The 26571-nt window shown below is 40.1% G+C and overlaps 4 protein-coding genes across 7 annotated transcripts in view; 3 read left to right on the top strand and 1 right to left on the bottom strand.

The window, feature by feature from the left end:
* Positions 1-772: 772 nt before the first annotated feature.
* twist3 lies at positions 773-5220 on the bottom strand. The gene is made up of 2 exons (XM_043224941.1): positions 4117-5220; positions 773-1244 (listed from the first exon to the last, which is right to left on the bottom strand). Exon 1 carries the CDS (start codon positions 4996-4998, stop codon positions 4381-4383), a length of 618 nt encoding a protein of 205 aa, XP_043080876.1. The 5' UTR covers positions 4999-5220; the 3' UTR covers positions 773-1244; positions 4117-4380.
* Positions 5221-10528: 5308 nt separating this feature from the next.
* Positions 10529-17889, top strand: LOC122328862 (E3 ubiquitin-protein ligase TRIM7-like). 3 transcript variants are annotated; one of them, XM_043224916.1, is made up of 3 exons: positions 10529-10674; positions 14486-15166; positions 16573-17889. In XM_043224916.1, exons 1-3 carry the CDS (start codon positions 10642-10644, stop codon positions 17452-17454), a joined length of 1596 nt encoding a protein of 531 aa, XP_043080851.1. In that variant the 5' UTR covers positions 10529-10641; the 3' UTR covers positions 17455-17889. The 3 variants fall into 3 exon arrangements, with proteins under 3 accessions (XP_043080851.1, XP_043080852.1, XP_043080850.1); XM_043224917.1 differs by lacking the exon at positions 10529-10674 and having other exon boundaries at positions 14088-15166; positions 16573-16690; positions 16802-17889; XM_043224915.1 differs by lacking the exon at positions 10529-10674 and having other exon boundaries at positions 14094-15166.
* Positions 17890-18007: 118 nt separating this feature from the next.
* Positions 18008-24059, top strand: LOC122328875 (PTB domain-containing engulfment adapter protein 1-like). Of its 2 annotated transcripts, none has more exons than XM_043224935.1 (9): positions 18008-18842; positions 19114-19179; positions 19296-19367; positions 19471-19560; positions 19663-19800; positions 22645-22749; positions 22889-22948; positions 23289-23361; positions 23567-24059. In XM_043224935.1, the coding sequence occupies exons 2-9, from the start codon at positions 19138-19140 to the stop codon at positions 23614-23616; spliced, it is 630 nt and encodes a 209-aa protein (XP_043080870.1). In that variant the 5' UTR covers positions 18008-18842; positions 19114-19137; the 3' UTR covers positions 23617-24059. The 2 variants fall into 2 exon arrangements, with proteins under 2 accessions (XP_043080870.1, XP_043080869.1); XM_043224934.1 differs by having other exon boundaries at positions 19471-19578.
* Positions 24060-25321: 1262 nt separating this feature from the next.
* tmem106c (transmembrane protein 106C) overlaps positions 25322-26571 on the top strand; it is a 6423-nt gene continuing 5173 nt past the window's right edge. The window contains exons 1-2 of the mRNA XM_043224932.1: positions 25322-25473; positions 26000-26234. Coding sequence (XP_043080867.1) covers positions 26030-26234 — 205 coding nt within the window. The 5' untranslated portion in view covers positions 25322-25473; positions 26000-26029. The remainder of the gene's footprint in view (positions 25474-25999; positions 26235-26571) is intronic.

Genomic DNA, 26571 nt, shown 5'->3' with positions numbered 1-26571 from the left:
TGAAGCCTCAAACTAAAAAGGATAATGCCAAGTTTATGTGCAGACCAAGTTTAGCTGACATTTTATTTTAATTAACTAATTAGCGGTGTCTGGATTCTAAAGGACTTGCATGAGCAGAACAAGAACACCTTGATCTATCGCTTCAATCTTTTTTGATTCTTTTCTTTTTCAGTTGCACATAGACATACTTGTTTTAAAGTACCTCTCATAACTCTAACTTAAATTCATACGTCACCCAAAAATGAAAATGTAGTAATTTAGTATTTACTCACCCTGCAAGACCTTTGTTCATCTTTGGAACACGGTTTAAGATATTTTCGATGAAATCCTAGCGCTTTCTGACCCTGCATAGACAGCAGCACAACTGACACGATCAAGGCCCAGAAAGGTATGAAGACATTGTTAAAAAAACCAATGTGACATTAGTAGTGCAACCTTAATTTCAAGATTTCGACAGAGAGGATGACTTACTTATCCAAGCCCCAATATTCAGAGAAAAAATCGTTAAAGTCGCTCCTTTGGTTTCTATGAGCGCAAGTGTTCTTGTAGCTTCATAAAATTAAAAATAAGCCAATGATGAACCTTTTTTTAGGCCTTGATTGCTGTCTATGAAGAGTCAGCTCTCCGATTTCATCAAAAGTATCTTATTTTGTGTTCAGATGAATGAAGGTCTTACAGCTTTGGAGCGACGTGAGGGTGAGTAATTAATCACAGAATCTTTGGGTGAACCAGCGATTTAATGCATTTAGTTATCACCAAGTCATATTGCAGAATTAATCTTACGGCTTTATTTTTTTTTTTTAAAAACATAACAACCTTTACATTTAGACGATTGTGGTATATACCATGACACAATTGTTACACTGTCACAGGAGCAATAATGTTGGCTAATATACAGCATAAATGACAATCGCAACGACTCTGAAATGATCGGATCTGTATATCAGGGAATATAGTGAGTCTACGTAGCATTTTTTTTTTCCGTCAGGCTAGCTGGTATAGGATAGCTATAAGTGTAGAGTCCTCATGACAGTCGGTGTCTGCCTCCGCGTGTCCGTACATAATCAAAGTCAGTGAACGCTGATCTCAAATCAGCACTCTGCCAATCAATCAGAGTCATTTCCAGAACAAACTTAGTTCCTTTAGATGGCGGAGGGGACTTTTTTGTTGTATCGCTCCATTGGAAGAAGGGAAAGATTGTTGGCTTGTAGTTGAAGCATGATGTCCTCTGGGATAGTGAGATGCTGTTGAGACAGACAGAGTGGGAAGAACATGTCAGAAATGTGCTTTAGAATCAAAATGACTTGGTAACACATTTGCATGGACAGTATATGATCATTTGCAAATGCATGTGTTGTTCACGTGCAGCTTTCGCGGTCAAAAAAATAATTTAAAGAATATTTCTCGATGTAGTAAACGCATGCTATTTGAAACTGGACAGGTGTAAAGGTGTAAAGACAACCGTATTGGATGAGACACTGAGGAGAGGAACGGATCCGGATTACTTCATAAACGGCTTTATTTAAATTGCTCAATCAATTCTCTGGAATCTGCGTGTCATCTCAGCCTGAAGCGAAAGAATCATTCCCATGAGCGCCGGCAAACACGTTGACTCACATCGAATAAACGCGGGACGTTGCTAAAGTAATGCAGTGTGTGGTGAATATGACTAGTTCAAGGAAACCACAGCCCAAAATAAATCCTGACAAAGAGCCGTTTCCATTAACGGCACACATTTTTTCCCAAATCAGCCAATTAAGACTGGATGACTAAAATAAACGATACCTGAAGATGCTAATTTAATCGACTACGATAAACGCCAAAGGTGAACTTCAACGGCCTTTTAAGATATTTTCTGTTGTTTGTGATCTTGACCGATTCATCGAGCTTTGCGACAGGCTTATTTCAGTTGTTTGTTTTTTTTTCAATGTGTACAAAGTATTGCTAATATTGCTTCATTTAAATGCACAATGCAAGAAGCCGCTTGACAGAAAAACAGACCTGTTATGTCTACAGGTGCCAGGCTACGTTCTGCACACCCCCTGCCTGTTCTTCGGTGTGGTTTGACTGAAATGACAGCTAGAGGCTTTAACGGCACATTTTCTCCCAAACTCAGCGCAGAGATGTCAAAAGTGTGTACAGATTTAGTCCGGACCTGTGCTCAACTAACTCTTGTAGACTATCTTTGTTGACCATCCTAAAACTACATACCAACCATCTTAGTCCTCAGAAATCAATACCATCGATAACTCACACATTCGCTAAAACCGTCCTCTACACATATGCTATCATCAAACTGAATTAGTGTGTGTATTTTTGTGTGTTGTATGGCGTGCATCTCTTACACACACACACACCTCTGTAACACCCTACAACTGTTTCCAATCATTAGGTTCCTGCATGTCTAGGCCCGGTCGCCTCTGATTGCACGACACTGGATACGAGATCCCGTGAAGGGCAGAGGGAGGGCGATTTACACCCCTGGGCTAAAGGAGAGTCCTCTCCACCTTTCCCTGCTTCCTGTTCACTCACTTTTCTTTTCCTTTAATGATTTTTCTTTGTTCCCTGTTATCTTTAACAGCAACACATGGCCTCATGTGTTGCTGTTAAAGATTCTCAGTTCTCAGACTGAGATCACGGTGAAAAATGTCAAATAAGTACATATTTGTTTTAAATACATATTAGTTACATAGTTATTACCTATGTACAACATATATACAGTTAATAAATATAGAATATATATGCCTGACAAACACATAATTCTGCATACAATAACTTTATGAAAATGTATGTTTTGTCGTTGCTGTCGAAAAGATGCAGTATGTAATATATAAATGTTGTGTTTAAGGAAATGAATACAAAGAATATAAAGAAGAGGCGGCACTGGTAGGCCTGCGTATGATAACCTCAGCAACGGAACATCACAAGGATCATCGTATTTGGGTAAACTTGACAAGTGAGTGTTTGCAATGAACATCGATCACATGACATGAACGAATTTGTAAGTGGGAATAAGAATGTTAACTGATGAGTTTCGCATTTACGTTGCATTCTGAAAATAGCCATCATCTTACAAATTCTTGAGAAGCACAGCGTGTTTTGTTTAGTTTTTAAATGCATTTGATTTTCATATCATTAACCTAGGGTTTTTTTTTATTATTTAAACCGACTGACATATGTTGAAGTTACAAATTCCTATAGCTGAATACTTATTCCTGTTTGGACAAATCTGAAATTGTTAAATTTAGTCCATAACGGAGTACAACATTTAGATCGGATTACTTCTGCAAATAATTATTAAATGGACAATATCCAGCACATTGTAAAAATACCCTCCCTCAGACAGCTATCGTAAAAGTAATCTGTCTTGTCTGCTGTCTCTTTTTTTACCTTTTTATTGTATAATAAATAAATAAATACACAAACTGTTTGCTTCTAACGCCTTTAACCTAATCTTTAACCAGATTTTGAGTCTATCGTAGTCAAAATAAAAATGTGCACATTACTTCCGCAATTATTTTGCAGCGTGTATTCATATGTGTGCGCTTTTTAAATTATTTTCTATCTATTGACTTTGCTGTGTGAAACAGGTTAACTGTGACCAATAGCATCAGTTCAGCGAGTGAGAGCTACTCCAGCTGGTTAAAGGTCCAGCCACAAAAACAAGTTGTTATCCAGTGCTGCCCAAGCCACAGTAATTGCTAGGAGGCAGTTACAACAAACCCCTGGGAAAAAAACAACTGTTATTACCCCTACAGATTATTATAATATTAAAAATAATATTTTAACTTGACGTTTGCTGTAACGGGGGACACTGATCGGTGCTATTAAAAACAGCATACAGAACAGGATCAGTCTGTATGATTTCTGATACATTTACTGAAATAATGCACTCTTCTTTATCTGAAGAATTAATTCAACAGCTGTTTCTGGCGCATGTTTGATTATTCATGATTCCATATGCACTATAAAGGAAGTAAAGGTAAATATAGCCTATGTAATAAACCCAACAAGTCCATAATCAACAAGCAAGTCATTTTTTCATATTTGTTGAACTTGTAGACCGTGCGCTCATATCAGCTACCGTATTTCATTTATAACATCTCACTGACATACCTGTCGAGGGTTGCTCTGAGAAAAAGTGAAAAGATCGGTGTTGTTGGAAGGTCAGAGGTCAGCTTCAGGCAGGGTCAAGTCATGGCAGCAGGAGTCAAATAGCTGTTGCTGGTGAATTTGAAACCGTAGCTAGTAGACAGACAGCGGTAGGTTTAATAATCAGAGTCACTTTCTCTGGGGGCAGAATGCAGTTCAGAGGTTCAGAGGCTGGTTGGATCTGGAGGGTCGTACGGGGCTGTAGGGTCGTCAGGAACGGGTGGACGTCTAGTGAGTGGCAGACATGGACCAAGCGCCCTCCATCCTCCACACGGAGAAGGCGTAGCTCAGCCTTTCGTGGGCCAGGTAGTTACAACTGGCCAGCTTGGCATCCATTTCATCGCTCTGGAGGACCTGGTAGAGAAAATCGATGTATCTCGAAGCCAGTTTGAGGATCTGAATCTTGCTCAGTTTGTCCGAAGGCAACGTGGGGATGATCTTCCGCAGCGAGGCGAAAGCGTCGTTTAGGGACTGCGTGCGCTGCCGCTCCCGGACGTTAGCGATCACTCGTTGCGTGTGGAGGTCTTCGAAGGGTTGCCCGGGCACAGGTGACACCGTGCTCACGCTGGGCACTAGGGAGGTCGCGGAGGTCGATGAGGAAGAGGGAGAGCTCCTCTTGGGCCTCTTGGGGCAGGAGGGAGCGAGCGTAGACGGGCCCTCCAGTGGTGTCTTGTCGTCCTGTGTTAGGGGTCCACTAGGCTCTTTCTTGGGACCTGTCAGCCGCTTTCGAGCACCCGCTGGTGGTGCGACGACGACGGGGCACTTGTTAGGTCGACGTTCCTGCTCCTCTTCACTGGGTAGGACCCCACCCTCGGGAAAGTCGCCACAAGACTGTTCCTCTCTCATGACGCTCGGCCGTCCTTGTCAATCCCGTGCGTCTACCCTACTTCGCTTCTTCCCTTTTGGCCCGGTTGTGGACAATTTGAAAACAAATCACTGCAAAAAGCGAGAAGGTGCTTTTTCTGAGCTCAAGAAGCTGCCAGAATATGCGGCCATTCATCTGGGTTCGTAAAAATGGCCGTCTCCTCTGTACATCTGGTAACTCTAGGTCAGCTCTTGAAACCTCAAAATCACTATGTGGTTGTCAGGTCTTTTATAAAGGCCAGTGCCTAAGTCTTCCGAAGCCCTTCCTACTTTGATCGGCGATTGGTTAAGAGACGGATTGGTTGAGGGGTGGAGCAGCTCAAAAGAAACAGGAAGGCGATGCACGTCGCGATTGGAGAACAGAGCCAGAGGGAGGGGCCGCGATCTAAGGTAGCGGGCAAAGACTCTGCTGTAGAGTTTTCTTGAAATTGTCTGAAGCATATTGGTTCCAGATTTCTCCTGAAACAAGCCTTCGGCCCATACACACCCCCTCCACCACTCCGACACCCTCCACCTCCTCTTTTTTTCCCGGCACAGCCCAAGACAGACAATAGGAAGCAGCCGAGAAGCAGGCTTGCTGTTTTGCATGCCGTCTCTCAGTTGGCTTTATAGAAAGGGTAAACTGAACTTTTCTTCAAACGAACTGAGCGCAAACTAAACATCGATGAGTGTCTATGTATGTCGCGTGTCTGAGAACATTTCTCAGACCTGTTCTTGCATTTAAAAGTGGGACTGCGAGTCTGATTTTGTGAATCAGTGTTAAATTCATATGTACCTATATGTTCAGCTTTGTGTGAATTTGCGTGTAGGTTAATGGGAAAAGTTGCCATCTCACATGCACATGTAATTTCAAATGACCTATGCATAAACACATACAAAGAAAATGAACGTAGAACGTTTTGTTTCATTAAAGCTTCATATCAGCACACTATTAGCTAGTGTTTGAGTCTGAAGTAAAATGGTCTGGAGAATCTGGACACGAATTAAAACATCACATCAATCTTTTAACTTTATTTTGACCTATGACTAAATGCAATGTGTCAATTTAAATGAAACCAAACCTTGATTGTGTCCTGTCATTGTGATTGTTAATTTCATTTTAGAATCGCATAACGAGCACCCTGCTAAACTTAAAATTGGTTTCAGAACCAAAGCACAGGCTATGAAATTCAACAACACAATGAATTCATTTCTGAACAGAATTGGCGCTCTAATCAACAGTTAAAATGCAAACAATGGGCCTCATTTTTCAGTCTCTCTAGCAGATTAAGAAAACTGACAGATCTGTTATGTAGCCGTGGGGTGCAGCAATCATTTCAAAAGAGGACGTTCTGTGGAAGACCAAGACATTTCTGATCAATGACTAAGTGACCTAGTCATGTAACTGTATCCCATTTGTATTGTCTTGCTATTTTTATTTTTTGGTAATAAAGAACAGGACAGAACATCATGCAGTTTCAAGAGTGATCAGAAGCCAGGCTTTGGCTGAGCTGTGTGTGTTAGATCAGTGTTTCTCAGCACTGGTCCTGCATCTAACACACCTGATTCAACATTATCAGCACATTAACAGAGGCCCCACGAGCTAAAATAAGTGCCAGATAAGTGGGAAACACAACATGTGCATTGTTAGAGCGCTCTTAGCAGTAACATCTAATAGATACTATGCAAATATTTATCTCTTGTGCTGTGCTGAAACTCCTTTACCTAATTTTTTTTTTTTTAAATTGGCAAGCTTTTAAAAATTGCTTATGACTCTCTTATCACCAAATCCTGAAGTGCTTTTTTTGTCATCTTGTTTTCTTGCAAATAGCACAAGTTTTGTGTCTCTTTTTGTAACTGACTGATTGTAGGCCTTACAGATCTGAGCTCATGCACCACAGTTTTTGAGGAAAAACAATATTTGAGGGCAATTTTGTCGAATTTTAGTATTACCACAGTAGAGGACAAAATATCGTGGGAAAATAGGAAAACGAAATATGAGCACTACCTATGTATTAAAGCATATGCTCTAACTGCCAAGCTATGGTTCTAATATCATTTATTTGTGTTCACATTTATAGATATTTTTATATATATATTGTACAGTGACCCATTCCACACTGCTCTATTTTGTCACAAAGAGTTGGAGGCGCTTTCGCTGGCATTTTAGCTTGTTTAGATTTGCACCATGGTGGTCCCTGTCAAAATCAGCCTCCGGAGCAAATCCGATCACATGTCCCTCCCACACCGCGCACCTGCGTCTGATCAAGACATTTATACACCACAACGTCACCGAAAACTCTCTGACAGGAAATAAACAGCTTAGGGGTACCGGAGTTATGGAGAAACTATACGACGGCTGATATAAACAATGGTGCGCTGCGAGAGTTTTGGACAGCACTGGATTAGAATTGGGTCAGTGATAGTAACACAGGATCCCCTGGTGGAAGTGGTACTGGGGTCCACAAATCTCTGTCCTGAATATGAAGACCAGGGCAGATAGAGGAACGGTAACATCTGTAGGCGGCACAATACGGGCACAGTATCTAAAACCGTATCAATGTTATTGCTGTTATTTTGGCAACGCTTGAATATAGAGACCAATTCTCACTAGTATATTAGTAACATATTGGCTGTGTATTAGTACCGATGAAGCACATATTTTGCCTGATTGACCATATTCTACATCCCTAATCCTACCCAATACCAAAACTTCCTAATTATTAACAAGCAGCAAAACAGGATGTAGCTAATGGTTTGCTGATAGCGTGAACTGGACCTTAAAAATAAAGCGTGACCGTTATTTTATACTTGTTTTTATAAATGGGCCAAAATATGCGTAATGTTATACACTGACACAACGCAACCTTTCTTCTGTTGTAAAATGCATGGTGCAACACTGAATTTTTTGGTACTTTTGGAGAGAGGATTGAGGTGGATGAAAAAAAAAACAAAACATCAGTGTGATACAACCGTCCAAATATTATACAGAAAGAAAAAAAACTTTATCTAAATTTAATACATTTTTAAAGAAGATGTGGCATATTTAAGACAAACAAAGAAAAAAGGTATCCGCCCCGTGTGGTGTGATGAAAATGCAGAATAGAATAAAAGCAAAACAGGAAATAATATTGCAGACATGACCTGTCAGTGTTAATAAGTTCTTAAAAATAAATAATATTTTACCTTTTTATGACAAACAGTCAAATCAGCTACTAAATTGTCATGCAGTGCAACTCCCCCAATATATATATGTATATAAAATTACTGATATTTAAAAAAAAAAAATTACAAGTAATAATTAAGATGCGTGTGCATATATTAAAGGTGAAAATATGTTCATTAATGTTATTTTGCTTTGTAGTTACACCACATGACTTTTTTTATGGCGTAAAAGTTTACCAAAGCAGTATTAAAACAAACAAAACAAACACAAAAAGAGTACCTTTTTAATATTCAATGCCTGTTTTAAACTAGATTTTTAAGATGTTTCCTTGTTTTTAACGTGGACACTCTCACTGACCCACATACAAACCATGTGCCTTCATGCATTTTTGCACATGCACAATCTTACACATGCACATATGCATGCCAAACCCTGAATAACCAGCACACACATACATTTACTGCATCAACCGATGACGATACGATAAAACAGTATATGACGCCACAAACAGGACTAAGAAAGAGAAACATTAGTGAGCGCAGGAAAAAGAAATGTTGGCGAGACGAGTGTGAACCAGAGACTCTGAGGCAGGTTTGGTTTTCTTAGACCTCTCACCTTGCGTGCTACCACGTTGTTGCCTCAGTAACGTGGAGGAATTTCTGACGGGGAAAAAAACAAAAGGCCCGCTCTCAGAAAAGAAGAAAAAAGCGACTGAGAGGCCGAGAAAAAAAGCAAAGAGGGAAAAAGCAAAGCACTGGTCAAACAGAACCATATGGGAGAGTGTGGGGCTGGCTTTGATCTTGGCCCACCGCCTGATTGATGCTGCGCATTTCATTTCCTCGTCAAGGCCGTGACATAATGTTTCACTAACACTCCAGACCTCTCGTTCTCCTCCTCCAGTGCTCTTCTTTCTCCTCATCTCGATCTCCTCGTGCCTCTGATTCACCCTGTTGCCACCTCATCGCTGAACGTTCGAGGACGAAAAGGTTTGTGCCTAAACAACGCGTCCGGTTAACGCGGCGAAACATTCTGGGCTTTGAAAAGACCATCAAACGCGATATGAGAGAAAGATGTGGTCGATACACGAACTGGGATGAGTCTTTCCATATCTGAAGGTGGACATCTGCGAGGCTTGTTTGATACGGCTGCGATGACCTCACTGCTGCTAGCGTGTGGAAAAAGCCGTGTCATAGATGAAAGACCTTTGCAATCTGTGTTTGTGAGTTTGTTGCTACTACAATGACAATGCAGACATAACAAACGTCCTTGTTAAGCGCCTATAAATTAACGCTGGTATTAGAACATAATGGGATCAGATGAAAGTGCCAAACACTTGCAATGGCTTCAAAAATATCACCGTAGAGCCTCGTGTTTTGAACATTGGTCTTCTAAATGCGAGTTGCGTAAAAATCAAAACTGAGATAAGATATGGCATGGTAATATTATGTTGCATGGTCATATTATAAAGGGTTTGGTCTTGGAAGAGTAGATCTATATATTGTGAGCATGTAAGAAATACTCCTGCTGCACATAAAACACTTCTGAAATGACTCCCATAGCATACATGAATCACCTCATAGCAGATCTTAAACAGGTGGAGCGTTTCTGAAGAGCAGCACTAGCTGAGTGTGTAAGGCTGTGTTTACACTAGTACGTTTTTTATCGAACTATACTATCGTTTACGCTACTCCGGCATTTTCGAAGTTTTCGAAATGCTGTAGAAACCCTTTCAGTTTGAAAACTGGGTTGCTTTTCAGTTAAAACAGGCCAAAAATGTAGGCTTTTGAAAATGATGGCAAGGCCGCCCAAATTGTCTCTGCGTATCCTTGACGACCATGTATCATCATGCTCGTTGTTGTACCTATAGATATGTTTAGGTAGATCCCCAATTCGATTGTTTCTGAACCACAACGAAAATGCAAATGTAAACGTGGATGGAGTTTTATCCCAGAACCAGTTCTCACTTAACTTAACTAGGATTTTTGCCTCAGAAAAATTCAAATTTAAAGCTTATTAAAGGTTAGTAAGGAAGGTGTTAAGCTTAGATATGGGGTGGATTCAGGGATTTGAAATATGTTTCGAATAAGGCATTAGCATGTGCTTTATGCAAATACTAGTTAATAGCAATACTTGGTTCCTAAAGCGCTACAGAAACATCATGTTTAGTTACATTAAAGATTTAATTTAAAAGAACATTGTGAACCAGTGCAATCATAAAAGCAGTAAAATGCATCTGATTTTTGTTTTCATAACAGAGTGTACGAAGATGAACCGGAGCATTATGTTTTCAGTTCAAGTTACAAAGGGGTTTTTCTTACGCAATCCCAAAATGGAGGTTGTGACATTCTGTTGTCCTTCTTTTCGTCTTCCCTCAAGACTGACCTTCGCTCACCTCTCTCTCCAGAGCTCTGGGTCACCTCCACACATCTGGGAGCCATTTCCTTCCGAAAGGACTCACTTCCTGTGGGCAGTCGCTTAGCATGGAGGTGTTTCTGCAAGAGGTCATGCAAAAGGTGAGACTGATCCAGTTCCAGGTCATGAGAAATCTAGGCCTGACCTCTACAGCAAGACAAAAAAAGATGTCTTAAAAATGAAAATCCCATCAATATTTACTCATCTTCATGCCATTCCAAACCTGTTGCTGTTATTTTGTCTGTGTTAAGCTCGAAGAAACTTCACAGACCATTTTATTTTGTCAAGCTCCGAATTTAAACAATTTTTTCTTATTCATAAACAACTTTGCATAAGTGTCTGATATCAAATCAGCAGCTGATGGAACATTCTAAAGTCTTTTATGAAATGAAATATTCTAACACTAACCCTGATTCTGATCTCATATGTTCTAAAAACAGCTTAAATATTAGTTGAAATGCCAAAGGCATCGTAAACTTGATCTTCATTAGCTGACCTAACATCAAAATAAAGCAAAGTCCCACGGCACAGGCAAAGTTTTAAAGATCTAAACAGAACTGTAAATTCTGATGGATATTGCATAAATAGCTCTGGGCTTTTGTTCCGCACACGCGGAATTTCCTTAAATTCGTTTTGAAGCTGCGTCTCCAAAGGACCTTTTAATGTCAGCATGGGCATCTGGTTTCTGCCCGATTCAAGATGGGTTCTTTTCATTCATGTCTTATGTAAATGCTATTGAACAAAAATAACCGGCAGGCCGGAGGATTCTTCCAATAACCCCGTCACACCATATGCCCGTTCTCATCTTTACTGCTCTTAATTCACATCACTAACGCATCGCTTCAGTCTTCCAGCAATGAGGCTGATGAGCACAACTGTGTCATGAACACAACACAACATAAAGATGAAAAAAAAATTCACTTTAAAATTATTGTTGTCTTGGGCTTACTAGGATGATATTATAACAATATGTCATTTTGCAAATCAAACGTACGCAGTGGAACTAGGACTAATTTGATAACTACCAACAAACTATCAAATCTGATATCCCCAAAACAGGGCTGTCAAATTTATGTTAATTTAGAGTGATTAATTATATTTAACTCATACACAAACATTACAATGAGTGTAATTAATCATGTCAACTGACCCTGAAAATTTCATGAGGAATCCCCCATCAGATAAATTAAAATAAAACCATGTATTCACCCTCATGTTGTACTAAACCTATATTCCTTTCCCACAAGACATCTTTTGTGTTGTGCAAAAGTAGGTGATTTTGGGTTTGGAAGGACATGAGGGTGAGTAAATGACGACTTTGGGCGAACTGTACCTTTGAATTCACTTTACAAACCTCTAATGATCGAGTCTGACATATAAGACACCATCAAACAGGCTAAACTACAAAGAATGAACGCAGCATTGTTTCCCTGGATGTATTGCTGCCTAGTGCACCTTTGTTTCAATTTTTTTTATTACAGCCTAATTAAATTTAAGAGGCAGAACTGTGTGGTAGGTTGTGGGGAAAGGCATGGTCCGCCGGGCTCATGTTTGTTCCTGTGGGAGGAGGGGAGCCAGAAGTTGATTTAATAGCGTTTCCACTTCAAAGTGGCCGTTATTGCTGGGTTAGGGTCCCTTATTACCTGCACAACCCACGGATGCTTTAACAAGCACAGAGGAAAGGAAAAGCCTCTTTGAATAGCGAACCTCTCTTACAACTGGGTCTAAATGAGAATTACAATTCCTTACAAATCCTTATTATAACTGTGGCTTATTCCCACAAAACATTTGCTTTAAAGACCTCCCAATGACTTAAAATTAAGCCAAAGGTATTTATTATTGACTAACCCTAACTCAGTGCCTGTCCTAAACAGGGTCTGTAGTTTAGTGTGTAGTTTTCCTCATTTGGTCCACAATATACTCACAATTTTTACTTTGTGGATACCTTTGGACACAAAAATGAAGTCCACCTTGAAAAACGCAGTTGTGTTTTATTTTAAACCTGAAAATAAACCAAACAGGAAGAAATATTCAGAAATGTGAATTTCTTTGCACAGGCGAGCAGATGTTCTCGCTTCCACTGAAGCAAAACAATGCTGACTGGATCATTATCAAATCATGATTGTCAGGTTTTGCTCACGTTGACTTAAATACAGCGCGATTACAGCAAAGGGGACGCAAACCAAATACTAAAGTATTCTGAAATTCCAAACACAACTTTACTTTTTGATCATATAATGTTGTAAGAACCGTATTATTATTATTATGGACTAAAAATTCAAAAAGGCACTAGTGTTCTCAGACTTTTTGGCCCCACATACAGAATTGATTTCAGCCTTTATGTCATGCACTATAACAAAAAAATTGCAGATTAAATATCCTTACAGAAACACTTATTCTTTCAGTGTGTGTTGTAATGCATCAGAAATGTGTTAGACCACAAGATGGCAGACATGCATGACACTGAGAGTGTGTTCTGCCTGGTGCCTTCACTCCCAGCTGTTCCTTAACTCCCAATCCTGAGAAGAAAGTGTACTAGGACTATACACCAATTTCTACATGATGATTGCAAATATGAAACAGGCTAAATAAAAGTACAAAAACCTTGATAAAATGAATGAGTATCAAATCAAAACAAATACACATTCTGGGAAAAACTAAATCTAAAACATAACTCGTCATTAACTTGTATTCCACATACAGCAATAAAAGTTTCGACTGATATGAATGTGAGTTCACAATGAAAAAGGAAAATTACACTGAAACACATTTTAATTTCATTATCGTTTTAAACCGAGAGTGCATGTCAAGTGAGAATTAGCATGATGGCTATCATTAAACCTGATGCACATGGATCGATTTGCATTGTTATACTGCTACGATAATTCTATCGAAAGGGCTTTGCTTAAAGATTCCCCCGCAGCAACTTTACATTCTTTTGAACGAGACAAGAATACAGCAGTGAGAGGGTTTTTCTCTTTGATCACAACACCTGCACGTCTCCCACAAATCAAACGACAGCCGCTTACAAAAAAGACTTCCGGTGGATTTTGATATATCCTACAGATGGGATGCTTTTCCTGAGGGAGCTTCAGTTGACTGACTCACCCTTCAGAGTTTGATAAAGAGAGAGAGCTTTGCTCTAGACTTGTTATGCACTTACAGCAGACACTTGCACACTTGAGTTGTTTCTGTGCTTTGTTCTGACAGGACTGACTGTGGGATAAAGTTCTGAGCTAATTTATTTATTCATTTTTATGAGACAATCTGATTGACACACAAGTATTTACCTTTTACGTTTGAAATAAAAGTATTATCTTCCTCTGAATGTAATTTCTTCAAATGTGTTTCTGAATGTTTCAACGCGATTCAGAAGCATTGGATTACGATCCCCTCTGACTGTGTCAGACCACGTTATTTTCAGACAGTCACATCCTTTCCTTAAGAAAACCAAACTTTTCTGGTTAGCTCGACAGGATGAAGCACTCGCAAGGTTTTCAGATGTGGCACAAAGAAAGCCCCCACACAGAGGGATAAGTGTTCACTATAAACAAGGAGAACCATAGCACATGTTCTTTGTGAAAGTTGCTTTCATTATTATTAATTTCCTCTGGTTTCCTTTTTCTTTCAATGGCCATCTGAGTTAGCCGCAGAACATTTATCCAATTTTCCATGAAAGATTCTTGTTTTGTCCCTAAACATCATGTCATTAATATAAAGCATTCTCACCCATTTCTCGGCAATGTCGCCTTTACCTGGAATGTTGCAGGATAAGCTCAGAACAGGTTACACCAGTAACTGCTTCTCAAAAGCGACACGCAGTAGTGCTTACGCTCAGTACGTATAGACATGTCTCAAAGCAAACCTGAGGAGCGTCTAGCTTTGGAGTTGAGCTGTGCCATCTGTTTGCAGCTGTACCGTGATCCCGTGACCCTTCCTTGTGGACACAATTATTGCTTGGGTTGTATACAAAATGCTGCCAGTGCAGAAGATCCCAAGTCGCCAAAACGATGCCCTGAATGCAGGGAAGAGTACGGCAGCACGGAGACGCTTCCCAAGAACTTCAAGCTTAGCAGCATCGTCGACGGGTTCCTGGTGGCCACGACAGGTGGCGGACTGAGAGGAGGCCCTACGATGCCATGTGACCAGTGTCTGGACAACCCTGTCGCTGCGGTGAAGTTCTGCACACGCTGTGAGATGTCACTGTGCCCCGGACATCTCAAAAAACATGAGGATCAGTACCGCTCGCTGCACGTCTTAGTGGAGCTGCCCGCGGAACGGGATGGGAAGAGGTGCCCGGTGCACCTGAAGGTGACGGAGTATCTGTGTGCGCAGGAGCGCCTGTTCCTCTGCTCCGAGTGCTTGATGGAGGGCACTCACCAGCACCATGAGGTGCAGACCTTTGAGGTGGCCAAAGAGGAAATGAAGAGAGTTCTTGAGGAACTGGGGAGGTCTGTGTCTGACAAGCTACAGATTACAGAAGCTCTGGTGAAAAGTGCCAGTGAAGGTCCTACAGACAAGGCCGAAGATAAACTGGTGGCCAGAGCAAACATACTGCTAGACAACATGAGTACCCTTATAAGTACATACAAGGTAAGAATGAAGTAGAATGATGCTTTTAGTTCAGATTGATGTGTTCAGGCAAAATGTGCATGATGTGAAAGCAGTCTCTTTTGGTTTTAGTCAACCTAGGCTAATTGGAAATGTTTAGCCGCTTTTCCGTCCAAATTAACCTAGAGCAGTTTGTCCCAGGAACTTTATACCTTAAAGTAGGGGAGACTGGAGACGGTTGCAACATGACTTATTTCTTCAATCATGAATGAGCTAGAGTGATGACAGTCATACTGCACATGCTCAGTTAGCCCCTGCACCAATCTGAAAGAAATCAGCCATATTTGACCATTTCCCATTGTTCAGGTGTTTTCAGTCTACATTTTCATTAAAAACATTTTGTTGTTAGATCTAATTAAGCAAAACATGGTTGTTTCTTGTTTTTGTATTAGTCTTTGTGTTTATACAGCCAATTTAACATATTTAGCCAATTTACCTTTTATATATCCACAAATAAAATTAAAGAAATTGCAATATGATGTTATATGTTTTTATTATACATTTTAATGAATGTTGACACTGTCCCTGTGCAATATTTGACATTTGTCAAGCTTAAATTGTACATATATTATCATAAGTATACATGTTACAGCAATGTGGGTAGGTATCTGACAGATGGGCTTAATGTATAAAAATTTTGGCTTTCCACAAAATAACTGTCTCTGAGAAACTAAACAAAATACAAAAAGTGTTGCAACTGTCCCCAGTACCGTGAAGATTAGGCTAATAGTCTGGTGGCGTAGGTCTGTGCGCATTTCTCAATACAATTCCCATAATAGGGGCAGTTTAATTAAAAATAATGTTGGAAAATGACTTAACACCAAGCACCAAACCTGATCCTAAACTTGACCAATAGTGGTAACGAATGCAGAAGTCATAAAAACGGATTCGCAAAAATGATATTTTACCTTCCTTATACACATCATACCAGAGTGCTTCACCTACCAAATGCGAATTCACAGTATTGCATGAGCTACCGAGCAAACCTACTACAATACTCACACATATGAAAATGTATATGTGACGCTAAAGCGTACATTTTCAAATATCACAACATGTGTGGGTTACAATATTTCACAATGAATTGTGCAACATTAGTCTGTCTTAATAGAAACTCTGGCCCCATAATCCTACTGTGAGTCGATGGGAATATAAGCTGTCAGAGAGCAGTTTTTCTACTGGAAAAATTTTTACATATAGGTTTTTGAGTTTTGCAGAAATGTAGATAGAGGCACATATTTCCAATGAGCCTGGGTAGGTATCAGTAGTGATGCCAAAGAAATGTCACCACTACTTACGTTGAGACCAACAGATCTACACCACTGCTGACGACATACAGTCATGTTGTGGTGAAGCATATTAACGCTGTTTATATGTGATGTTTTAAGAGTCGCATGAGTACTATGATGAACGACGAGCTCCATTCGCGGGACAAAGGCTGGCAGGCCAATCTATGTGACTTGGAGGGTTGTCTACACCAGCTGCAGGAGGCCCAAAAGTGCACCGGTGAGGTTCTCTCTCAATCCTCAGAGTTTCTCTTCATCCAGAACTACCTCAACGTCGAAGCAAGGGTCCGCCAGGCCGCTAACGTCACCATTCCTGCTCTACCTTCCCAAGAGTCTTCCAATGCCAAGCAACTGCGCTCGAGCCTACGTACAGACGCCTTCCATGCCGAGATGAGTCTTCTGTTGGAGTACCTCCACGGCATGATGAACCCTCTAGACCTGACCTTCAACGCAGCCACGGCTCATCCTAGCCTTCTGCTGTCCAGCGATCTCAAAACAGTCAAGCAGTGTGCCGGAGTTAAGAGCAGCACCGCTGGAGATCAGAGCGAGCGCTTCTCCACGGCCACTCAGGTCATGTGCTCCCAGGGTTTCTCCACGGGAGTTCACATGTGGGCAGTGGAGGTCGGTCCTGGGTGCACGTGGTCTCTGGGACTGTGCTACAAAAGCATCCCACATAAAGGTGACCACAGCAGGCTGGGGCATAACACCAGTTCCTGGAGGCTGCAGTGGAAAAGCAAGAAGCTGACAGCGTGCTTTGACTCGGCTAATGTGGTTGTAGGTGAAGGGCTGGTCATGCCGCCAAAGAAGGTGGAAGTGACCCTGGATTACGAAGGAGGAACTATTGCATTCCACAGCTCAGGTCAGGGAGGGAGAAGGCAGCACCTTCATACATTCAGTGCCATGTTCAAGGACACAGTATATCCTGCGTTCGCCATTCATTCTTCTTCTGAGGAATCATGGATAACTCTTCTGAGTGGAGTTTGACTGAATCAGCATGCTTTCATTTTCACTCTCGCTTCAGTCTCTTGCTCCATTCTTTATGCATTATTATGCATCTATCTGCACTTGGAAAGAAACGCCCTGGCACAGTTCAGGAATGTCATGGACATTTTATTTACTACAGAAAACGAGTTGGCAGTTCTTGATGTACAGTAAAAATGCTGGTATGATAATAATAATTCATATGTGTTGCAACCACAATTAGAAATTAAACAGTGAATGATTTGTTTGTAACACTAACTGGCATGCACGTAAAAAGAGAAGAAACTGAACAGATTTTGTTTAAATACTTTGAAGTCTTAGTTTCTTTTGCCATAAATAAGATGAGACTTTTATGTAAGTGTACGTAATGTATTTTATATCCAGAGGTCAGATCTTTCTGTCTCTGAGAAATAATCAAATAAAGAAAGAGAGCATGAACTTTATCAGTGCAGAGTTTTGCTTGTAGTTTCACTTGAATTAAATGTAATGAAAGTAAAAGGGACAGTGAAAGAATGCAAACTATGCATGCACAGTCACACACATGCTAACAAACAGCATTCTTCAGGGGCAGAGATTACGTTGTACTAAATACACTGTATACCATAACAGAACTCCACTGAACAGAAAAACAAGAAATGTAAAACAAGAAATACTTGTTCACACTTCCTTATCGCATCATTTAAATAGTTTTGACTCAAATCAGTCTTACCTGACATAATTCCAACCCCCCCACCTCCGACCAAAACACACACAAACACACGGCCTCTCTCTGCATTTTTTTATGAACTTAAATAAATCTCAAAATAAGTAGATGGTATGTTTCTCAGACGTTACTGGATGTTCAGAATACACGCTGTGTTGTGTATGAGCGGATTATGAGGTTCTTGAATAATTCGGTTTCATTGCTTTGTTAGATGCTCAGGATTATTTAAACTCACTTGGTCTGCCAAACCTACATCACTTGAATAGCTATAACTTGTAAATTTTGTACGATTTTTTTTCGTCTGTTGTCAACACATTATGGCGTTATTTTATCTACAACAGCACCATCTACTGGTTACAGCCAACTTGTTCTTGTCGTTGATCTGTGTGGCATTTCTAGATGATCAGTTCCTCGCTTGCATATATAAACTGGTTATAGTTCAAGTAAATATTTGAAATATTAAACTGAACCTATGAAAGGTGTTTGTTTAACTTTCCCGTCAGACTACATAACATGTTCAAACACAGATATGACAATGGTAATTTAGCAGATGGTATTAGCCGGCTTGTTATCAGGCCTGACGTGCCATAAAGAAAAAACGTTTTACAGTTAACCATTAACATCGTACCACTTTAACCCGGAAAGACCGCGGAAGACAACCTCAGCCACACGAAGTTCTCATTCAAACGTAAGTGAATAAAGTTTCTTGTGTGTGATCCAGTTTTGGATTTCTGTGTTTTCAGATTTGTGTTATATACTGATAAATGTTAAGTTAGTTCTTAAAAAAGTTTGTGTTACGTATACGTTACGTAGCTTGCTTTGAAATCTTTCATGCGGTATTGAGACATTTTTAAACGTGCCAAAAAAGCCCATATATTTTGCGTGTGCCATTGCTTCATTAAACTACTTGAAATACGTCACCTTGCCTTCTTTAATACTCGGTGTACTTTTCTAAACAGGCACTAGAGAGGACAGTGGTGAAAATGAGTGACATAGACGATAGCGAAATATACTTCTCAGTTAAAGTGAGTATGGAAACGGTTTCCAAATGGTCTAATTGCCAACAATGTTGTGTCATTTACGCCATAATGCTCTAAACTCGATATGTTCTCAAAATAAGGGGTTTGTGGATTGTGTGTAGTTTTTGGGGCGTATCCAGGTGGTCCATCCAGGTGGGATGCAGATTCTGACAGATGCGGTACAAGCCCTACAGGTGATAAAACCATAAATGTCACAGCATAGCAGCATAGAGATAGATATGTTATATAACATGGTCCTTTGTCTTGTGTCCCGTTATCATTTTCCTTCCCTTTTAGGATCCGTACATGGATGAGAAAATGAAGAAAACTAAAGTACATCTGTTTCTGACCAGAAGTGCTATTGATATTCTAGAGCATAAAACAAAGGTGCGACTGAGGACTGAGGTGCTGTACTCGAGCTCAGGCAGTGATACACACGTGTACGATGGAGAATAACCGTCATTCACTGTCTCTTTCTCGTTTCCTCAGTTCATGCTGTACTCCTGCGCTCTGCCCTCGGTGTCTTTCTGCGCGGTACATCCGACTCAGCCCAAAATACTCGGCTTTGTGGCCAGACACCCAGCGGCGGACATGTACCACTGCTACATCTTCCAGAGCAAGAAGTTTGTGAGTTCTGGAAACTCCTAGACGCATCACATTTGATGTGATTATTTCACTATTTACGGGTTACTTTATTATTTTCTGTTTAGATTCAAAATTGCGAAGCTCCTATAGTATTCATAGGCTTTTTATTGTTCTGCTGCCTCCTCTGCCTGGGAGTCTAAGGGAACCACCTGAGTTGTTTCGAAAACTTTGGCTTTACTCACGGTCAAGCCCAAGACAGTCAGTTCCTCCATTTCTGTAGGGTCTTGATGTTACTTTTCCCTCTGTAAAACTGGGTACTGGTAACAGCTAAGTAATGGAGATGAGGAATCAACCGACCCTTTGCCAGGAGATTGATTGACAGCCGATCTGACCAATCGTAACATTGAATCACTCTGCCCGACAAACAAATCAGACAGAAGAGTAGGTTAACGTCAGTGAAATGTGTTATATAGACGTCTTTCTGCGGTTGAAACAGATACCCTCTGATGTTCATTCATGTTTATTTCAAGCAATAACTAGTAAAGAGGTAAAGATTTTAAATTTCTTACAAAAAACTTGCAAGCGGAGACCATGCTTTGACCATGCCGTTGAGAAAGCAGGCCACACCTACCTAATACGAGCCATTATTTTCTCTTATTTTGTGTCCCTACACTATTACAGACGTGGACAAAATTGTTGGTACCCTTTGGTCAATGAAAGAAAAAGTCACAATGGTCACAGAAATAACTTTAATCTGACAAAAGTAATAATAAATAAAATTCTATAAATGTTAACCAATGAAAGTCAGACATTGTTTTTCAACCATGCTTCAACAGAATTATTAAAAAAAAATGAACTCATGAAACAGACCTGGACAAAAATGATGGTACCCCTAACTTAATATTTTGTTGCGCAACCTTTTGAGGCAATCACTGCAATCAAACGCTTCCTGTAACTGTCAATGAGACTTCTGCACCTCTCAGCAGGTATTTTGGCCCACTCCTCATGAGCAAACTGCTCCAGTTGTGTCCGGTTTGAAGGGTGCCTTTTCCAGACTGCATGTTTCAGCTCCTTCCAAAGATGCTCAATAGGATTGAGGTCAGGGCTCATAGAAGGCCACTTTACAATAGTCCAATTTTTTTTCCTCTTAGCCATTCTTGGGTGTTTTTAGCGGTGTGTTTTGGGTCATTGTCCTGTTGCAAGACCCATGACCTGCGACTGAGACCAAGCTTTCTGACACTGGCTAGTACATTTCTCTCTAGAATTCCTTGATAGTCTTGAGATTTCATTGTACCCTGCACAGATTCAAGACACCCTGTGCCAGACGCAGCAAAGCAGCCCCAGAACATAACAGAGCCTCCTCCATGTTTCACAGTAGGGACAGTGTTCTTTTCTTGATATGCTTCATTTTTTCGTCTGTGAACATACAGCTGATGTGCCTTGGCAAAAACTTCGATTTTTGTCTCATCTGTCCACAGGACATTCTCCCAGAAGCTTTGTGGCTTGTCAACATGTAGTTTGGCATATTCCAGTCTTGCTTTTTTATGATTCGTTTTCAACAATGGTGTCCTCCTTGGTCGTCTCCCATGTAGTCCACTTTGGCTCAAACAACGGCTTTTGTTACCATTCGGATTATCCGTCTCTTAGATTTGTCATCAATTTTCCTCCTGCGGCCACGTCCAGGGAGGTTGGCTACAGTCCCATGGGTCTTAAACTTCTGAATAATATGTGCAACTGTAGTCACAGGAACATCTAGTTGCTTGGAGATGGTCTTATAGTCTTTACCTTTAACATGCTTGTCTATAATTTTCTTTCTGATCTCTTGAGACAACTCTTTCCTTTGCTTCCTCTGGTCCATGTCGAGTGTGGTACACACCATATCACCAAACAACACAGTGATTACCTGGAGCCATATATATAGGCCCAATGGCTGATTACAAGGTTGTAGACACCTGTGATGCTAATTAGTGGACACACCTTGAATTAACATGTCCCTTTGGTCACATTATTTTCAGTGTTTTCTAGGGGTACCATCATTTTTGTCCATGCCTGTTTCGTGAGTTTATTTTTTTAAATAATTCTGTTGAAGCATGGTTGAAAAACAATGTCTGACTTTCATTGGTTAACATTTATAGAATTTTTATTTATTATTACTTTTGTCAGATAACATTTCATTCACAATATTTCTGTGACCATTGTGACTTTTTCTTTCATTGACCAAAGGGTACCAACAATTTTGTCCACGTCTGTATCAAAGGATTGGGGTCAGTAAAATTGTATATAAAGAAATAAATGTAACATTTAGCATTAAAACCTTTGAATTCACCAAATTCTCCACAAAAACATCCGTTTTCAACCGTTATCAGCACTGATAATAATCAAAAAAGCAAATCAGCATATGATTTCTGAAGGACTGTGTGACATGAAGACTGTAGCAATGATGCAGAAAATTAAGCTTTGATCACGAGAATAAATTGCAATTTTCAATGAAATAAAACAGAAACAACATATCAATAATATTCAAAGATAATTCACATGCATGTAATCTTTGTTTTGTTATCAGCCTTACAGTATTTTTATGTTACGCATTTAAAAACAACCGATGTTGACCAATACAATAACAATCAATCAATCAATCAATATGTTATATGCATGTTTTGTTGAGTATTAAGTAAAATGCATGAGACAATCAAATGGTAGAGGAACAATAAAAATATGCTAAAAATAAAAACCCATGCAATGGGACCAAACAGAGAAGAAAAGCTTACAGTAATTAGAGACGGGCATAAAAATCATACAATATACACAACAGCACCGTCTTTCAAAACACTGTTGCAATGTAAACTCTTACCTTAAATTCTTCTGAGTAGTTTTTCTTTGTGCCAGTCCCATCTGCTGGTGTCTATCATCGGTGACACCTTTCGGGCTTATAAGCAGGATGAAAGTCTACAAGGCGACCGTGACCTGGTGGTGGAGGCCCTGAGACACAAGGTGAGCCGTCATCAAATAAACCCATGACAGAAACACCTGAAGCTCAGCACATCTGCTCTTAACACGACCTGACAAGATGAAGCGGCGCACTATCGAAGCATCTCTTTGCCTAAATCCTCTCATATCTCCCTCTGTTCAGAATAAGGTTCTGGAGCGGGAGAATGCCGAGCTGAAGAGGAGACTGCAAGCCAATGGAGAAGTGGGTTATGTGTCCGAATATGAGCCTACAGTAATGCCACAAAACACATAATAAAGCACGCATAACCACACAAACACTGTATTGGAACAATGTACTACTAAAAAGAATAATTCAGTCAACCGTCCAAATAATTTTTTCTGAGCCTGCACGATCTCTTTCTGTTGTACATCTTGAAGACACTTTTTCGTAGTGACCGAATTAAGAATATGAGGTCTTTTCATTCTCTTCCTTCAATGCGGGGTTTAAGAAAGCATTTTGGGCGCACATAAATTGGTAATATTGAGTATACGGTATTGAATTTATCACTTGTTCTCTGTGAACACGGATATTTATCTTGCAGAACGCTGGTGGAGACCAGGGCATTTATGAAAACGAGTCTGATCTTGATAAAACTTCATCTCGATCAGGACAGGGTACGTAGCCACACAACACACACACCATCTGTATATATGCAGGCTTCCTGTTTATGCTGTTCGCAAAGGTTTAATTGTACCTTAACAGTAGAATTTAGTCATGTTTCGTCATGGTTTTGCTCGTCTTTTCATAAAATCCGTCACCATTGGAAAGATGACGTGTTGGTGATATGCAGTCTTTTGATTCGTCTCATTTGTTTTCCAGTGAGATTCTTTTCTGAAGATGACAAGACTCCCTTGCGCAGGAACTTTTAAAGATATAAAAGACAAAACACATAAAGTCAGATAAATGTTCAACGAAACGAGACTGACTCCTAAAATACCAGCAACATCTCCCGCAGACACTTCAACATATTCCTAAGAACATAAAAAAAAAACTGATTTACAGATTTTTGGTATAAAGAAGTTGTTTCTAACTCAGTCACGTGACTTTTATCCTGCTGACATGTAGCATTGGTTTACAGCATGTTAATGTGATATTTACACTTTCCTGTTATTCCATTGCAAAGCATTAAAATCAATCTGGCGTGGACTACAGAGTAATACTGTACACTGCATTTAAAGTGGAAATGACAAAAACATCTAGCTAATTGAGCATTAGCTTCTTAACAATAGATTAAGAGGAAGCTACTACGTTTTGTATAAAATGCATATTTTTCCAGAAATAAAATCGACTAAAATATATAGTAGATAAAATATATATAGTGTATTTTGTTCATGTTGTTACCTCACCTGAATAACGTTTGTACTGGACACTGGAGAAGCAGTTTCATCATCTGACTGCGGAGTACACATTGAAATAGTTTATTCTTCATATACATATATATTCTGTTCATGTTGTATGATTGTGAATTATGGCTACAGCATCTCACTGTCGGTGAAGATTGATGTAGGTTCATATCTAGACTGAATTCTAAACGCGCGGTTTTGAACTGCACAACCGATTCAGTTGAACGAACGAGTCATTTTACGGGGAAACGGCTCCAGACGATTCAAAAATGGGTTGCACTGGCTGATAAGATAAAAATAATTTTTCATGTTTGGAACCCGCTTGCTTTAACCGCCACAGATATACAAACATGACTGAAACCGCACGACTTTGTCAATAAAATATCGTGAAAAGCTGAACCTTTTGTGTCAATTAACGCCACACGCCGATGAAGCCTAACAAAACAGCTTTTAAAACCCACATATGGTCATTGAAAAGACGTATTAAATGCAATTAGCAAAGCACTAAACACCGTTAAAATTACGTAAGTGTTATATTTTATTAAGTTGTTTTGTTTCTTTCAATTATCCAGATGTCTTATTAAAAGTGTCTACAAAAAATGATCAAGTCAGGTAGAGCCATACACTGTTCAGTTAATCTCTTTTGTTTACTTCAATAATGTCCTTAAAGTGCTCTATTTTCATGCACTAATTTTGTACTTAATGTAAACGATTACTAGATTAATGTAATGTAGTAATGTAAAAGTACTAGAAACGATTCTTTAGCGCTTCTTAAGATAAACTTAAGATCATCTAAGTGTACTCAACTGTGCTATTCTGAGACACCATGAATATGAGCTAAACTGCACTTTTAACACACTATCTTTGTTTTTAAAACAAGTTTTAACTCAAAGTTGGGCCACAGTTGAGTGCAGTTTTGTATAAGATGGTTTCAAGTGTGCTACAAGTGGTAACTAAATACTAAATACATTTTAAAAACAAAGATAGCGTGTTAAAAAGCGTCTCAGAATAGTACACTTGGGCGATCTGAAGTGTATCTTAAGAGGTACTAAAGAATCATTTTAGTGTATTAAGTACAAAATTAGTGCATGAAAATAGAGCACTTTAAGGACATTATGGAAGTGCACTTGATTTTATTTTTTGGGCAGAACTCGTAAACAACCCTCACTATAAAACAGATTCGCTACTTTTAGCGACGCTACCTCCCTTTACTATTTGTTCAAAAAGTGTCGCAAAAAGTGTTCCCTGTCGCGCTCCGGAGCGGCGGATGGCGGTAGAGAGGAACCCCGGCCCCAGAGCGGAGACCGAGAGAGACGTGAACACAAACACCGACGCCCCGCGGACCCGGAGCACTCCAACGCGCGGCGTCTCAGCGGCTCGAAGGTAAGCGACGCTTCTCGGTCTCACGAGCTTGACCTCCGACGATAAACACAACGAACGCCAGCTCGGCGTCCTCGCGCGTGCCGGTGGTTTGACAACGTGTACAAATGAATAAAGTTGCTACAGTCAGCTAAAAATACAATGGACTGTTCTGAACCAGACGAGCTGGAGTTGTTGGTTATATATATATAGAGAGAGAGAGAGAGAGAGAGAGAGAGAGAGAGAGAGAGAGAGAGAGAGAGAGAGAGAGGGCTGGTTGGTTTACTTCACTAGTTTACTCTTGGTTTATTTGTATACAGTGTTGAGAAGTTAAGTTAAGTTAACCTCACTGTCAGACCTTCTCTTTTTACTTCGAGATCCTTCTGAGGTTGATTTAAACCCTCAACAAGAAGTAGTTTAATGATGCTGTTTTTGAAGTCAAACCTTTGCATAGCTGTGACAGGAAGCAGTGGCATCGGTGCCTTTGGGGTGAAGATGAAGCGTGCAGAAAACGCCGGTGGTGTAAAGCACGGGTCCTGCTTGTGTCCAGGTTTGAGGCTGGAGTCGGGCTGAGCTGCTCATGGGTGCCTCTGTGTGCCGGCACGGCCGCCGGATGCTGTCCCGTCACAGCAGGCCCGCTCACAAGGGCTCTCTGATGGGTGGGGATGACTCTCTGGACGGCCTGGACAGACAGGAGGACATCGCTCAGTTTCCCTACGTGGAGTTCACGGGCCGAGACAGCATCACCTGTGCTACCTGCCAAGGGTCCGGACGCATCCCATCAGGTACGGATGCCAAAAAACGGTGCTAAAGTAAGGATCACGTGCGTGTCGCGTCACAGCTAGAAAACCAGACAAAAGAAGTTTGATGCACAAAGTCAGTGATGTTTATTATAATCACGCCTTTTATGGTAATGCATCTATTATTTTACATTTTTTATTATTAGTGCCTCGAGCTATCAATCGCATCCAAAATAATGCTTTTTATTTATATAATAAATGTGTGTGTATTTTTTAATATATTAAATATATTTATGTGTAATATAAGTTCTAAGAATATAAATATATAAATGTATATACATGTTAATATAGGCTCTGTATTTATATATAAATAATAAATATA

Source organism: Puntigrus tetrazona, chromosome 23, assembly GCF_018831695.1.
Source record: "Puntigrus tetrazona isolate hp1 chromosome 23, ASM1883169v1, whole genome shotgun sequence".
Taxonomy (NCBI): Eukaryota; Metazoa; Chordata; class Actinopteri; order Cypriniformes; family Cyprinidae; genus Puntigrus; species Puntigrus tetrazona.
The sequence above is the reverse complement of the archived record's forward strand: the minus strand, read 5'-3'. Positions and strand labels throughout refer to the sequence as shown.